The sequence below is a fragment of the Netta rufina genome, assembly GCF_964035555.1.
Source record: "Netta rufina genome assembly, chromosome: 8".
Lineage (NCBI taxonomy): Eukaryota > Metazoa > Chordata > Aves > Anseriformes > Anatidae > Netta > Netta rufina.
The window spans coordinates 23,603,364-23,619,736 of record NC_140131.1 but is presented as its reverse complement, the minus strand read 5'-3'; the positions used below and the strand labels follow the sequence as shown (position 1 = coordinate 23,619,736).

General features: G+C 36.6%; 1 protein-coding gene across 1 annotated transcript; it reads right to left on the bottom strand.

Annotated features, from left to right (window-relative positions):
• Positions 1-4,955: 4,955 nt before the first annotated feature.
• Positions 4,956-15,663, bottom strand: RGS18 (regulator of G protein signaling 18). Its single transcript, XM_084290922.1, has 5 exons — positions 15,371-15,663; positions 14,591-14,692; positions 11,577-11,638; positions 9,129-9,295; positions 4,956-6,533 (listed from the first exon to the last, which is right to left on the bottom strand). Exons 1-5 carry the CDS (start codon positions 15,487-15,489, stop codon positions 6,279-6,281), a joined length of 705 nt encoding a protein of 234 aa, XP_084147048.1. The 5' UTR covers positions 15,490-15,663; the 3' UTR covers positions 4,956-6,278.
• Positions 15,664-16,373: the final 710 nt, after the last annotated feature.

The window sequence follows — 16,373 nt, the reverse complement described above, 5'->3', positions numbered from 1 at the left end:
ACCCAGACCGGACTTGCCAAATAGCTCAGACCCATATTTGGTTAGCTGGTTTCAGTGTATTTAAAAATAAATAAATAAAAGTCTATGAGGCTTCTGACTTAAAACTGTTGACTGTGCTGTGGATTTCCGAGTGTCCTGCATTGGACAGGCTGTAGGAGAGCTAGAACTGTAGGAAAGGGAACGTGGATCTATCAGTTGCACATTTCCTTTGCTGATGTTACCTGATAAGAACCATTGATTTATTAAGTACTTGAATCTTTTGAACTTTAAGGCTTACTTCTTGACTTTTTAATGGTATTTATCTTTCAATTTTTATGTATCTTTATGCGTTGGTTTCACTAAGTTATCTGCCTTTATGAAAAGCTATTGGCTGATTAGGGAAATTAAGCAAATCATTTTGTGTTCCACTGAGCCACACCTGAGCTAGATACTTATCTCAACAGGCAGCATAAAACATCTGCTCACGTTCAAACTCTTGGTGTATTAGCCTAAGAAATCCGTTGCATTTATATATGTTCCTGACAGGGTTGCCTTGTACTCACCTTGTACTCAGTGTAAGAAAAGGTCACGCTCTCCAACAGCAGTTTTGGCGTTTCCCCTGGATCAGGTTCAATATACCATTGCCCTTCAGCACCTGGCCTCTGTTGAATCCATTCCACACTGAGCCTTGTTGGATAGTGTTTTGTATAACATAACCTCGGCAGAAAAGTTAATGTTCTCTTGGTCCAAGTAATGCAAGTACATGTAGACTTTACTACCTTTCTGACATCGGGAGAAGCCAAGATGAGTGGAGTACTGCCGACATCCTAGTAAAAGGGAACCACCTGTCATATGGGATGCAAATACATTTTAATCACAGCACTATGCAAATGTCTGCCTTCCACCTTCTAATAGCATGGTGCGGTCAACTTACTACTTTTTTTTTTTTTCCATGTGAATATCTCTTTGGTGTGCCACTGAGGGTTTTTTTGCATAAGGAAATAAGCTGTTATTTTCCACCCAAGCAAAGTGTGCCCTTCAGGTAAAAGATTTGATTTCAAGAACAATCTGTCAAAATGTTTTACATCATTCTAGGCTCCTTATATGCATGATTTCCAAATCCTATACTAACACAAATCTACAGTAGAGGAGAATTGACAATTCTCAAGAAAACGTGCAACTTTGAAGATTCTTGTTTAGCACTAGCTGGCAGATTGTTTGTCACAGATCATGTCCTGGATGAATAAACTCTTATTTATATAACATCAGACTTCACAAAACGTCGGTTTGCGGAAGGAGCCTGTATAGTGCAAATGTAAAAGACCATTTTGTGACCTTGTGCTTGGAGATGGGTATGAATTGCACCAACACAAGAATGTATGAAAGGTAGGCATGATGCCTCAGAAGGCTCTTGAACCACAATTCCCCATATCAGTCTTCTCTTAAGTGGTGCCTTGCTGGTGGTGGGTCCCAAGCCAAGCTGTGCTAGGAAATGGATGAAAAGGAAAACCAAAATATAGATGTTCTTGGTTGCCTTATTTTTGTAGAAGACTATTGGAAGTATATCTCTCACTTCTCCTGTGTGCCTGCATGTGTATGTTGCAGAAAAGCTCTTGCTGCGTTCCCCTGAGGGGAACAGTCCACATTAGGATTCAATAGTAGCTTTAAATTTAAAATGGGTCTGGAAAGTTGTGTAGAAACAAGAGTACAAGCAAATGGCATGGTGGAGAAACAACAGTTCAGGGTTTGTCATTGTGTTGGGCTTCAGCTTAATCTTCTGTTTGAAAAATATGAATTGCTGTCCATTATTGTATTTCATGCTAGTGAATTTTAGCTACGTTTCATAATGAAGGCGAAGATAAACTCTAAATTATAAACCTCGTGGTCTAGATAAGCAGGGAGCATTTACAAGCAGAGTTCTATATGGTTGGTGTAAAAAAAATGGAATGTAGCAACAAGACATTAGCAAGAAAAAAGTAGGAATGCAGAGAAGTTGGATGCTGTATAGAGGAAAGATATTTATATCTTTGGCACGGAGCCACACAGGAGCTTAAAGCTTATTTGATTGAGGCATTTAGCTGTAATGTAAAAAACAGAGAGGGAACTAGGCCAGGTTTCTGAGCAAGGTGTATGTGCATAAGCATATGAATCACTGAAGAGAGGAAGATGGTTTTATGCATTTTTTTTATTTTTTTGATAGTAAGTGTGGAAAAGAATTTGGGAAGGAGAGGGAACTGCATTCAAAACAGTAGTCAACTAAGGCAGGCTGAGCAGCTGGGGACAAAAAGAAAAGAGAAAAAAATGACCTGCCTTTTGTGAGTCACTTATAAACTGTAGCATGTAGAGACTTATAAGAGCCTTATTACCAATTGCCTACGTTAGTGGAAGATAGAAATCTATCCTGTTCTTTGAGATTCGTTATGTTAGATCTCATTCTTCTTGTTCCTTGTCAGTTCAAAAATTAGTTGTCTTTTGCAAATCAAATCCTAAAAGCCAAAAAAAAAAAAAAAAGTATACATGTGTATTTTAATCTCCCTCAAGCTAAGAGGCAGATGATAATTTTAGCTAATTCAATGCATCTAATCAGACCTGGGTATCCAAACAGGCAACAAACTGACACAATTCAGTAGATTATTTCCCTCATACATTCGGTCTCAAGAATTCATATATGCAAGAAGTAAAGTGAAGTGTTTTTGTAGGGGTGAAGTATTGTGTTGATGCTACAAAAATGCTGCTACATAAAATAATTTCCAATAAAAATACGTGCCCAATAGGCTTTGTATGTATTATTTGCACTAGGTCAGATAAACAATTTACATAACTATGACACTGATTCTGCCAAACCTACAGAAACCTAACTATGATTTCTGGCTCTGTTCTGAGGTTTATACTATAAATACACCAGTGCAAGGCTAGTCTGATCAATCCTGTCTCACTGACTCCTGGAAAAAGCATCACAGACTTGTCCTAAATCTATGTTTAGTGCGTTTTCCAGAACTACAATAGAACACTAATTTTTCTGCCACTAAAAGGAGCCACTTTTAGAAAAGAACCCTTTGCCGGATAATTATGTTATTTTGGTTTATCTTTGTGCCCTTTGTTTTCCTTTCTCTGAGTTTATCTCGACTGTCTTCTTACAGTAGTTCCCATGGCATTAGTCTGCTGTAAATTCAGTTCTGGTTCATAATTATCTCTGAAAAACATACATGCATAAATAGCTACCAAGAACATCTTATTTGTTTGCTGTCATTATAAAACTCATAAAAGGGACTAGCACTGTCAGTACCACAGAGTGATGGTTTTGAGGAAGGCCTCCCTGGAGATAAGCAAAATTTTCCATGTTTCTGTGAAATGAAACAAAGGGCGCCTGCTTACTTATATTTATCATTACAGACACTTTTGACTAACAGCTGGGCTTTCTTTGCTGAGTAGAAAATGTCTTACTCAAAGCATTGTATTTGTCATTTGTCTGGGTTTTGGACATGTATTGAATATACACAATCTTTTAAATTTATTTAATCCATGGTAAGAGTAAATGTCCAGATTCTTAGCTGGTGTGGAGGAACAGAATCACACCAGTTGAGAATCTAGCTGCAAACATCTAAATCTTATGCCTGTGTTGTAACAGACCCACCGCTACCTCCCAAGTGAACTACCCAGTGAGGTATTTGGCAGGATATCATTCAGATAGGTGAGCACACAGAAGAACGTTTTGGGTGCAGTAATGGCTACTCAGTTTTTGTGCACAGAGGTACATATTGTGAGCAACAGTTAATTCATCCATCTAACTGGTTTCATGCATGATTTAGCTTGGGGAGGAAAAAAGGAGGCTTGCTTGTAGACAGACACTATGCAAGACTCGCTGGGCTAAAACAGTGAGACCTACAGTAAAGGATGGCTGCGTAGTGATGCACAAGGCAAGAAGGGGATAGGCAGCATATACAGGTTTAGGCAATAATGAACTTATATTTCCCAGACCATCTTCAGACATCAAAACCTTAGGGCCAAGAGCTGGACGTGCAAATAAATGAGGAAAAAAAATGACAGTCTTCTCTACATGTTTGCAGAAAAAGGACTCAGAGTGAGTCGTTGATATGAATAATATCCAAATAGGGTAATAGCTACTGCTTTTTAAGGGTTTGAATAATTTGATTATACCACAAAGAATGGAATACCTTGAGGTGGTCTGTTCTCTATGTCAAACAAAGTTAGTAATACAAAGCATAAGAAAATGCATATTTTAAATACCTGGGAACTCTGGCACCATTGTTGGTGATACTAGGGATTCCTTAATTAAAAGGATTCTGAGAAGAATTGATTCACATTTAGGGGAGACACAGTCAAAGAACAAGGCTACATCAACCATCTAGACAAATACACTGACTTCAGCAGTGAAATTGGGTTATAAAGCTGCTGTTCACTGCATTCACTCCTTCATGTGACGCTTGTAACAATGACAACAGGAATGTTGACAGTTCTTTAAAAATGGAGGCTGACAAGCTCCAAAGCTGCACTTTATATTGATAAGGGTGACTGAAGTACAATACCAACCTGCTAAAAACATTCAGTTTATTCCCGAATCACCGTGCCTGGTTTCTGACCACGTACAGTCTTAGAAATAGTGACTGCAGCATTCAGTTGTGTGAAACTTCTGCCCAGAGTTTTGGGATTAGGGAAGAGTAATAGGATAAATCAGGAAGGATCACACTCCTCAACTGCAAATATGTTTCCTATTTATTTAGCAGGTAAAACGAAGAGCTTGGAGAACGCTGATCCTGGGTCATTGCCACTCAGCAGCATCCCCTGGTAAGTTCTGCGTCTGTGCTTTGCTTACCACTTTTGATTGAAATGGCATTGATTTATTACTATTTAATTATAAGTGACGGGAAGCTTCTGTGTTTTGTTGTTGTTGTTTGTTTCTTTGTTTGTTTTAATCAACGTAATAGTGATAAACTGAATCCTGGCAACTTTTTAAGTAGATCACTTCAGATTTATTGAAAGTTAGTAAAGCAGACACTGAAGTCCTCAGAACAAGCAGTTCATATATACTCTGAATTAGTACTGAACATAAAATTCATGATGAGCTGTACCTCATCACTTTGACCATTTACTGAACGAGAAAAAAAAGGGAGAAAGCTTACATTCTATGCAAGGTGACTGTGTGTTCAAGTCACAGTTCCAACTAAAGCCTGGAGTCACTTAGTTGCTGAACAGAACCAACATGTAAGATTTTAAGAATTTCCCCAAGTTTCTAAATATGTCTGCATCAATCCTGAAAGAAAAGGACAGGGTGGTTGCATATGCTTGCTACGAAAATGATATGCATGACTTTAAACAAATAAAATGGGGGATTCTTCCTTCCTGCTCTACACCCACAGAGAGTACATCTATGACAGGTAGAACTGAACATTATTCTACTTAGTCCAAGAGCTGTTATTTTGAAAAAGAGTCTGAAAATTAAAAGGCAGACAAAAATTAGAACAAAGTTTAGTAACAAAGGTGGTATAACATGAGTATTTACAAATAAAAGTGAATATTTATATATATACATTACTTGATATTAACACACATTGCATTAAAATAGCGTTCTTGGTTCTTGATTGCTGCTTGTTTGGTTGCAAAAAAAAAAATAGAACACATTTGATGACAAAGCGAATTTATACAGAATAATTTAAATAGAGAGAACAGACACATAAGAAAACAGTGCAAAATATATCCCTATAAAAATTAAATAGGCTTTCTTATGATTCTCTTAAAATATGCAATAGCTAAATTTTAATTATGCAGTGGCTGTAGTTAAAATCCGTATAATTTTTACATTTCACCCAACTAATGTTCCCATGTGTTTTGCAATATGAGAAATACCACAAATATTCTGTGCTTAGTGTAGGAAATACTGCAAAAACAGTTATGTGCAAAGGCTATGTATATAGGTTCAAATTGTGATGAAACTCTGTTTTAAATAATACAGGCTCAGAATATATGATGGATGTTATCAAATGGCCTTTTAAACAACGTTTTCATGTTGGAAACTCAGCTTCTTCTTTCAGATATGGTAACAGCTCTTGACTGAGTTAAAAAAAAATACTGTACAAAAGGTTCACACAACATGTCTTGCCAATATATAGTGCCCACTTAGCTACAATAAATGAGATTACTCACTGGTAACAGAAGTATGGCCTGGTATAAATGCATGCAATTTTGTTTTCTACATATTTACACCAGCTAAGGATTTGGATTTTAGAACACACATACAGTTTGCTTGCAGGAGCTAGAATTTGTAAGGGTCGCGTTTCCTATTACCAAGCAGTAAAGTCTGGTCGTACACCCTGGAAATCATTGACTGTAAAAGATCGAGACCGCCTCCTAAGAGTGGGTCGACCAGGATTTCTTCCCTTAACCAAATTTAAATAAGTATCAGATCTTAGGAAACGCGGATAGCTGTCTTGTTCCATCAGCCTGTAGACTGTGATTTGTGCTGCATCAAAGGTGGTGATGACGGGCTGTTCAATATTCTGACTTGTAACTTCTTTGGTTTGGAAGTCCAAATTCACCTGGAGAACGAAGAAAAGTGTATCTCTTTAATGTACATTAATGTATTTCCTGTGTTATTATCCGTAGCAATGATACTGTATTTGGGTGAAAGTGTTTTCTGATAAGAGGACTTTGAATCCCTTACACAACTGTGTATGAATGCCACAGAATTAGCTGAATAATGGCTGTCAGAAAGTCTTCACAGATGTGTCACTGATACAATGAAAAACTGGTGAACTAACTGGTAAAATAAAACTGATCAAGTTTGCTGTGGTAGCATTGGAGTAAAAGGGATTTGCTAATGGTGATCTTTATATAGTTCCTGTTGTCAAGCTTGCAACACCAGCCTAATGCAGAACTCCCTCCGTTCTCATTTAGGATTTATGTAGACTTCATCTCATTAGAATATGCTAGTGCGTATTTAAAATTTCTAACTCCAGTATAGAGTTTTGGTGGCAGGAAGGTGAGAAAATTCTAATAATTAAAATATTAAAATAATTGTAATAGGCTTCTGGAGGTTTTAGAGATGTGGAAAGCATATCAAAATCATCATTTATTCCACGTACTGTTGGATTAATTCTGGGAAGATTTATTTAGTGTGAGGATTTTATTGAAGTGTCAGATACAGGCTTGAGCATGCTATTTTGAAAGAAAAAAGAAATTCCTGATCCAGTCAAAAGTCGCTTCAATAACAAGCTATTGTTTAAGGAAATGACAACGTGACATTTCCTTAAAGCTATAACAAATAGCTTAGATCTAAAAACTGAAGAGTAATTAATGATGGTAAAATAGTCCATTCCATCAGACCCACGATTTTAGGATCCTATCTAACTATGCTCAGTAAAAAATGTCTGTAAAAGAGCTCTGTAGGACAAGAAGTCAGAGGAGATGCAAGTTCCAGAGCTGAGTGGTCTGCAGGGAGATGCTGCTGGCTGGGCTCAGCTGCTTGGTTGAACCCACGGAAGGAAGTCTCACCAGAGCCATCTGCTTTCGCACAACAGCACCCACGCCACATGCAGCAAACCAGAAGTACGATAGTTAAAGAAATCATTTCGTTACTGTTGGTCAAAGTGTGACTTTCATACCCCATCCCCTCTCCAGCTTGCATCCTGCTCATACTTTTGCTTATGTCATTCTCAAGAGTTGATAGTATCAGTGCCTGCTGCCCCACCATAATTGCTTATAGACCAATCTGCTGCCACTGATGGGTTGTACCTCAAATAATTGTGGGGCTTTCTTTTTATGTAAGGTCTACCCCGCTGAGATGCTGCAGGAAAAGCAATAAAAATACCTGTAAGTTTTGCAAGTGGACCTACCAAATTGGCCCCCTGTCCTAAAAACAGATCTGAACCTTAAAGATAATCTGTGGGAATTATGAGTGGAAATTGCACCATTTTGCAATCCTCTTAAAATAAGAATTAGACCTTTTTCACCCTTGTTACAGGGAAGTAGCAGTTAGGATTTAACTTCTATTCTGACAAATAAATACAAAAAAAATAATAATGGTAATAATAGGAGTAATAATAATACAGGAAAAAGGAGTATTAGCAAGTGACAAACTTGCTAATTTAGCTAATACTTGCTAAACTTGCTATCTGCTCAAACTTGATAGAATTACAGGAAATTGGAAGTCCAAATGGCCTATTGAAGAAGCTGATCCTGATTTCAGTGGGAGTTCATCATTTCTCAACCTCTTTATCTCCTTCCTAGACCAGGCAAAAAATGTTCTTTTTGCTCATTTATAATACGATTCCTTTACAATACATTTCAGCAATGCAAAGACATAAATATGAAGACTTTGTACTACGACAGTAATACAAAAAGGCCTTAGTGCTAATGAGGATTGACACATGAACTTATTTGTGTTTGTGCTGTCAGTAACATAGCGAGAATGCTCAGCCAGAGCTTTGGCTTTGCAGGGAGATCAATCGAGAAAAATCTATGCTTAAAACATTGTAATTATTACTTTAAAGGACATGTTTAACTTAAAAGTTTCTTCTACTCTCCTTTAGTCTTTAAAATAAAAGCTTCTGAGTCTCAGCTATGTAATAATTTCATAAATAATTGCTAGTTAAAGAGAATGAAAGAATTATTCTGTTGTTCTGAAAGTGGCTTTAAAGACAGATGATACTTTTTCACAAACACTGGCTGATAAGTCTCCATGGCAACATTAACATTTATCATTAATATTTTTCTTTTAAAATAGTCTGTGTGTATGTGTATGTATGTATGTATTTGTGTGTGTGTATATAAACACTGCCCTTTTATATACAAATATATATATATGTATTCTACATTCATACATAGCCTGTATATAGCCATCCTGGCTCCATAGCCCCCTAGGAATCTTTGATTCCTGAGATATAACGTTTACACTTAAATGAGTAACATGCAGCGGTTTCTGCCTGGAGCCAGGAGCCTGGAGGACAGCAAGAATAATCTATGCAGTTGCTTCCAGGCTTCCTTCCAAAGTTTTGACATTTAAGATACAGTCTTCTGAAGTCAGTGAGTACACAATTAACTGTTGCCACTGCTTCTGGGCATGCTCTTCTTAAAGGCAGATTTCATCAGATGCATTTGTGACAAATACTGTGTACAATGAAGAATGTTTGTACCTCTTTTGGTGCATCTTTCCTTATGAATGTTTCATAAATGGTCTTAGCTTTTGGGAAGAGTTCATGTGTAGTTTTGCTTTTCTTGTAATCCTCGCAAGCTATCCAGAACTCGATGTTCTCCTCACTGAACTCAGTTTTCAGAAACTTTGTAAAGGCATCCAGTCCAGCTACAGAAAGGAATATTGAATTGTGTTAAATATATATATATATATATATATACTTATTAGACAGTTAATATTTTCAAACAGTCTATGCAAAGTAACAAACTAGGTTGTGCTCCCTTTGAGTTACATTCTATTAGAGATAATTATTTTAAATTATATAAAGTTTTTAATTAAGTGCCTTTCTTTGATTATGATCCTGAGTGCTGTAACTCCCATTACAGAATTCTCAGCATCTGTAAAAATTAATTACCAAGACCTTATGAATTTATAAATGGAAGCAATCAAAAGATCTGGATAAATCTGGAAGTGATGGATTTTGCTCAAGTTGAATATCACATTTAGGTTAACATAAATAGTTTGAACCTTTGCTCACAAGCAGACTGTTCTCCAGTAACAATTTTTCTTTTCCTTTTCTCTTTTTCTCTTTTCTTTTTTTCTTTTTGTTTTTCTTTGTTTTATCCTAGTATTGATCACATGCTGAAGATATTTTCTTTCCTAAAGATGCTTAGTCTGGGGAAGTAATGCAATTGTATTGGAGTCAACTGCTCAAGGATCATATCTGAAAACCATAGAGTGTCCAGCAGTGCAGTGGGATCATACGTGCATCCATCCAGAGTGGGAATAGGGGGACATGTGTGCATTTGGTAATTATGTAAGCAAACTGGCCCTTGCAAACGATGGCCAGTTTGGATCCCTATCACTGTTTTAGAAACCAGCTGTGTCAAAAGTGACAAGTTCTTCTTTTAGGTACATAGAATCTATTTTTATTTTTTTCATTTTTAAGTTTCCAGTCTTGCTGTCAGAAATATTTGAGCAATATTCAAATGAAGGTGATGTAACAGGCCTTTCTCATAGCCATCATGAAAAATCCATTCTTTGGCCAAATGTTGCCTCGTATAGCTCTTATATCTGAAGCAAGTGATTTCTGCCTTGGGACCCTATATTTCCACAAACATATGACTAAATACTCTCAGTACTGAGTTCACCTGCCTTTCACCATTGGTTCTTAAGAATTTAAAACCACTGAAATTGTTCTGGAAGGATTTATCTACCTGAAAGAGGGTAGTAAAGATGTGGACCAGAAATAGGCAATGGTCTGACACTTGCAGACATTTTAGATCTTCTGAAGTCCATTTAAACATTTCTTACTTTCCCAAGGTTAACAGAAGTGTTAAATAGTGTAGCTCCAATGTAGCAATGAAAAATAGATATTTATAAGAAGCAAGGACTCCCCGTTTTCTGCTTTTTATATTAAAGTTGATATGTTTTACTAAGAGTAATGTGTTGATAATGATAATTCAGTGTCCTAGCCTTCAGACAAAGTCACAATGTTAATGAGCAGTTTGATTAAGAAATTCAGTATCAAACTTCCATATATTGTACAAAGATGCAGGACAAAGATGCAATATTGATTTCCATGCAAACTTGGATTTTTTCCCTATTTTTATGTTTCTCCTGATAAAAATATAGAGGCACTTTCTGTCTGCAAGTCCTCTTTCTATTATAAGCTCATTTTAATAGTGCCTGTATGCCACACATGGCTAGTTATCCCTAGTAGGAAAATAATCACTATGAAATATTTTAGAACAAAAAAACTACTGCTTCATGCCAAATACAATAATAATAACACAAAAATTCATTTTCAGCCTTCATTATACAAGCCTGCTAATACGACAGGACAGGAACAATACAGTGTGATTCTAGGCAGAGGCAAAATGATGGATGAGAGAGTAGCCAGCAGATTTCCAAGCATTTTTTAAACTGTCATTCAGTATTTTCATGCTAATATAGCAGTTACCTCATCAGAACATAGCTGTTCTTCTTGGCTATGTCAAAAAATTTAGTCCAGAAAAGATAATATCAGTTTCTGTTAATGTGAATGCTATTCTAAATAATTTATTAGTATGCCACTATTATAATGGATTTTTCCAAGTGCCTGATAAGAATTGATACAGCAGAAAAGCACCTTATTCATTACAGAACAATTTAATAACTTTTGGCTGCCTTTCACAGTTTATTGCAAGAAATCTTCACTTCCTGTTATTTGGCTTTGTTCAGCAAAATACCCAACTTAAAAGTTATTTTCAACTATTTTCAGTAGTTGACAGCATGCTATAGCTTAAGCACATGAGCAGAGCAGAAACACATGCTGCTACAAATGACCCATCATACCTAATTTAAGTAACAGCCATGTCTACTTAAATGCACAACTGGATTTTGTAATTTTCCATCAATTTTCCATCACAATAGTCAACAGGAAGAGGGGAAAAAAAAAACTACTAACCTTTCTGGGAAAGCAATTTGTCAAAAGATTCACCCCATTTCACTGCTTCTTCAGGAGACACACTGTTTAAGAAACAAAAGATGGTTTTGAAGAGTTGTATGTATTGTGTATATACAAAGCTATTTTGATGTATGTTATAAATTGCTGTTACTGCTCTACACTGTTTCACAAAGCATTTGATTACATTATATTGCTAAAGGAACACTTTATTTATTATTATTAATAACTCTACTACAGACTTCAGAAACACACGGTAAAATTTTTCCTGACATTTTTCATACAGAGTTGCACATTTTCAGTACTGAGATTTTTCTCTTCAGTGTCTGCGTTGTGCTACTAATCTTTAAGGCAATAGAGATGATGCAGTATGGCAAAACTTACAAGGGAAGCCGTTCAGACACCTATTTAAACTTAAATACTCTTGCAGAGATGTGGTTTTGAATGCACGGAGTCTGAGGCTGTGTTGCCACAGCCTATGAACTACAGGAAATTCTATAGGCTGAAGATGAAGTTGTAGCACTATGACTTAGGTGACAGCCTTCTAGGGTAACAGCATATAATCTGCTTTGTTCACCACAATCGTCTTTCAAATATCATGCTATTCTGAGACACTGCACTCTATTTATAAAACTCCACATATTCATCAAAGATGCTAAGTTACATGTATTTTTCATTGGTTTCAAGTATTCTGTCTTAGAGAACAATACAGAAAGGGAAAAAAAAGACCCAATTTCATTCACCCAAATGAAATTTTCAGGAAACACTTTTTATGTGTGCTGTATAAATTAACCCTGAACAGTATATTGATTTTTGTAGACCAGAGCTGGTACAGGCCTGGAATTAACTTTATGAGACCAGGACTATGGCTTAGTTCTAAGCCTGAAGGTGAAGAAGGAGTATTAATATTTAGAACCATTTTTGACGTAGCACAGCATTGTGCACTGAAAGTATCCTCACATAAGCAACTTGTCCAGGGTTAGTTGATAGTGGGGCTGAGAACCAGAACAATCCGTTGTTATGGATTGAACAATTTTGGAAATGATTTCTTTTTCTTGCCTGATGCTTACGTATGTTCTGTAGCCTGATTTACATAGCTTGGGCTCCCTTGGCAAAATCTCTAAGAACATGAATTTTAGAGGAAGGGAAACTCTAATGAGTATGGGCAGGAATTTGAGCCAGTAATGATCTTGGTTTTGTACAAAACTGAAAAGAGGGTGTTTTTATTTTTTTTTTTTATAGATGTCATGTGTCTCCTTCCTGAAGTCATCACTTATAGGAATGAAATTTTTAGCTAGGGAAAGACAAACAGATCTTGAGCAGTACAAATGCAGGAGAACTGAAATTTAAATAATAATAATAATAGTAATAATAATAATAAAGTAGGCCAATAAGGTAGGGGAATTCTTGAGTGGGGGAAAAAGAGAACTCACTCTCTTACAGAGGTTTTTTTTAATCATGGGAAGTACAAAATTGCAGTTCTCCGAATTGTGTGTACTCATACATCTGGGAACAGTGGATTTCTACAGCTAGAGAAATGAGTTTTGCAGTAGTGAAAGATAAACCCTGACAGCTTCAGAGCACATATGCAATCCAAAACCAGTTTCTCTTTTATTCAATTGAATCCATGCTAGTCAAGCATCTGGCTGAGAGTAACATGGTAAAATGTAGTTGGCTGAGCAAGGAAGTGTTGGTCTGGTAGAAGAGGGAAATTCTTCAGAGAATTCCTTATCAATATTCTATCTGTGTCTGAAAGTGCCTTTTCACAGCTGGTAAGAATGCTTTGATGGCTCTGTACTTTGTATGAGATGCCCAAGGGTAATCAGCCACTTAAATAAAAATGAGTATTAGAAATGTACAGTCTACCTACAGGTGATATGGAGATTGCACTTTCTATTTTTAGATACAGTCTTAGCAGAATTTTATATGTCTGGAACCAAGGTACTGAAAAAGGTTGTTCTCAACACTCTTTTACCTTTGTTCATAATTTCAAGGTCTTCTATTTCTGGGTGAACTGTAAAACAATTGAATTAAGTTTTCTGCCAACAGCAGCACAAGAAAGAAAGGGGGCGGGGGGGGGGGGAGGGAGAGGGGGGAAAAAAAGAAAAAAAATAACAATGAAATCCCCTGGGATGGTAGAGTGGAAAGTCTTCCATGTCATGAGTACATCCCTTCATTTGGATGCCCATGACATTTGGATGTGATAGCAACAAACACCACCTAATTAGCCAGGTGCGTAGGTGCTTAAACAAGGTTCTTCAGGCTTAACAAGACCAAAGAATGACATGAGAATCTCTGAAGTGATTTGTGATGGAAAGAAAAGAACTACAAATATTTTAGGCCATGGAGTTGCAGTACATTTGCAGTTCTTTTAAGTCAAGACCTACAAATGTAATTCTTAGTATATCACTGAGATTTTGGTATCCTAGTGAAGTCAGGAACTAAGCTCTTACCGAATTTAACAAAAACAAGATTTCACCCTGCAACTTAATAGGAAACAGTGTAATAGAGATGATATTACAACAGTGCTTAAATATTGATATTTAAATTTTGGAGACAAGACAGTGTTCAGTCAATTACTGCAATTATTGAGGAACTATACATCCAGTATTAGATATGCATCACAAATTCTTTGGAAAATGTGTTATCCAGTAGCTATACGATTTCCTTCAAAGCAATAATTTGTCAGCTTCATTTTTGAGTCAATGCTTGCTCAATATAGTCAGTGGATTAAGAAAAGCACTGTTGACATGAGTAAAAGCTTTTATGCATATGTGTGTGTGGGTGGTAACCAGTATACACTTAGTGGTATGAAAACGTTAGTGGTGAGTTACCTTGATGTATACCAGATAATTCTATATCATCTGTATGTTTGGTTTACATAGCTGATTTTTAAATGAAATAGATCTTGAAAGCATTTCTCTCTGCCAAGTCTGAATGCGGACAAAAATGCAGGAAATGTTCTGAGTCACACTTCCTGGAAGGAATCCCCGTTGTTGGTCTTTTATAATGCCTACCTTGATGCTTTTGTCAAGTTTCCAGGTTTACCAAGATGTTCACTTTCGTGGTATTCAGATCTCTGCAGGAGAAGGCTCAGCCTATTTCTCTTCTGCTTTGCTCTACAACAGAATTCAGGTAGCTTTTAGATCAACCTCATTTAAAGGTTTTCCCAAACTGTTTCTTTGCATAAGAAAAAGAAACTCTGCCTCTGCATCACCAACCCTCAAATGTTCACTTACAGTAATATTTCTGTTAATCTCCTATTTATGTTATTCACATTAATGAATTTCTTCTTCTTACATTAACATGAATTCATATGCAAAGCACTGGCAAAGAGAAATGGACATCTTTCCATTTTCAGCAGCTCTTTCCCTTATTTTAAAGATAGTAGGCTGAAATTTCATTTAGAGGACATGAACGCAACTCATGAACACATGAAACAGTTGACTCAGTATCTTCTACTTTTAACATTTTGCAAAGAAAAGGGAAGTATTGCTTCCAGACATTTGAAATCTTTAAAAAAGAATCTTTCCCGGATCATATTAACACTTTGAAATGCATTTTTAGGAATTTTATGAAACCTTCCTTTCTTATTTGCTTAGTTTATTTGTTTCTTGTTCTTAAAATAAAATTAATATTTTATGCATACAATTCCCAGGCTTGCAATTCATGAGTTTTCACATATATTGGCCAGAAATAAAAATATCTATGCCCTAAATTCATACCCACGAGCTATGTTAGAAGAATCCTGTATATAAACAGAGCACTCAAAGTGTCAGCATGACCTTAAAACTTACCCAGCCTTGCTTGCTTTATTTGGCTCTTCCATAACTGCTGACTTCGTGACTTTGTAATAGGATTTATCCTTTGAAGCAGAAATGTTTAGCTGGGGGAATAAAAGAAGTGGGTTTTCCATCTTCTTCTAAAAAACCTTCCCAGCTTTAGAAAATGTTTCTTTAACTTCCTTAAGCAGTTTCATCTGGTGTAACTGGTGTGCTCAGGAAGGCGTGCTCATGCTGTATCGGGCTGCGTTGCCCCCAATTGGCTGTTGAAGGGTTTCCAGAGCAGGTAGTGGAAAGAAGGAGGTTCTCCACCTTCGCTGTCACTGCAGCTGCACACACACAGGACTTTAAGTACAGTTCTGTTTTTACAGTCGTCATTTAGGGAAGTGAGATTACAGCTTTGCAAAATGGCCGTTGATCATACGGACAAACGCAGCTACCAGCAGAGAGCAACTCCTGCTTTTGTGCTTGCAGAACTTTGATATTTTAGTAGACTTAGGACGGTACCATCGTTGTCTTCCAAAAACCTGTGAGAAGTGTATATAGCTTTTTTGAAATGAACTTCAAAGAGAATCGGTTTGCATTAAAAAACATGCAGAATTTTCTTTAAGCTCTTAGCAGAGCTTCTAGCTGACCTTTAACTGCTTTCTGCAGTCTCAGATGCCATAAGCTGGATACAAAGTTAGCTCTATCTGCAATATGCTAAGCTGAAACTGGGGGGCTCTTGGTCTGTCCTGCAAGAGCTTGATGATGCTGTGGTTAATCAGGTACTTTTGTAAGCAGAAATTTTAATTTTACACCATTTTTCAGAAATGTTGAACACCTAATTTCAAGCTTGTCCACTTAAAGCTTCTCATTTATCTTTTATACCTGTGGCTTTATTTTCATTTACAATCTCCCAGCCTGGATAAAATGTCCTTCGGCTCAAAATTTGTGATTTCTTCTCTTTTTGGCAATAAATAAACAAAAAATTCTTATTTCAGTTCACATAGCCTAAATGTACTGTTTTATTTAGGCT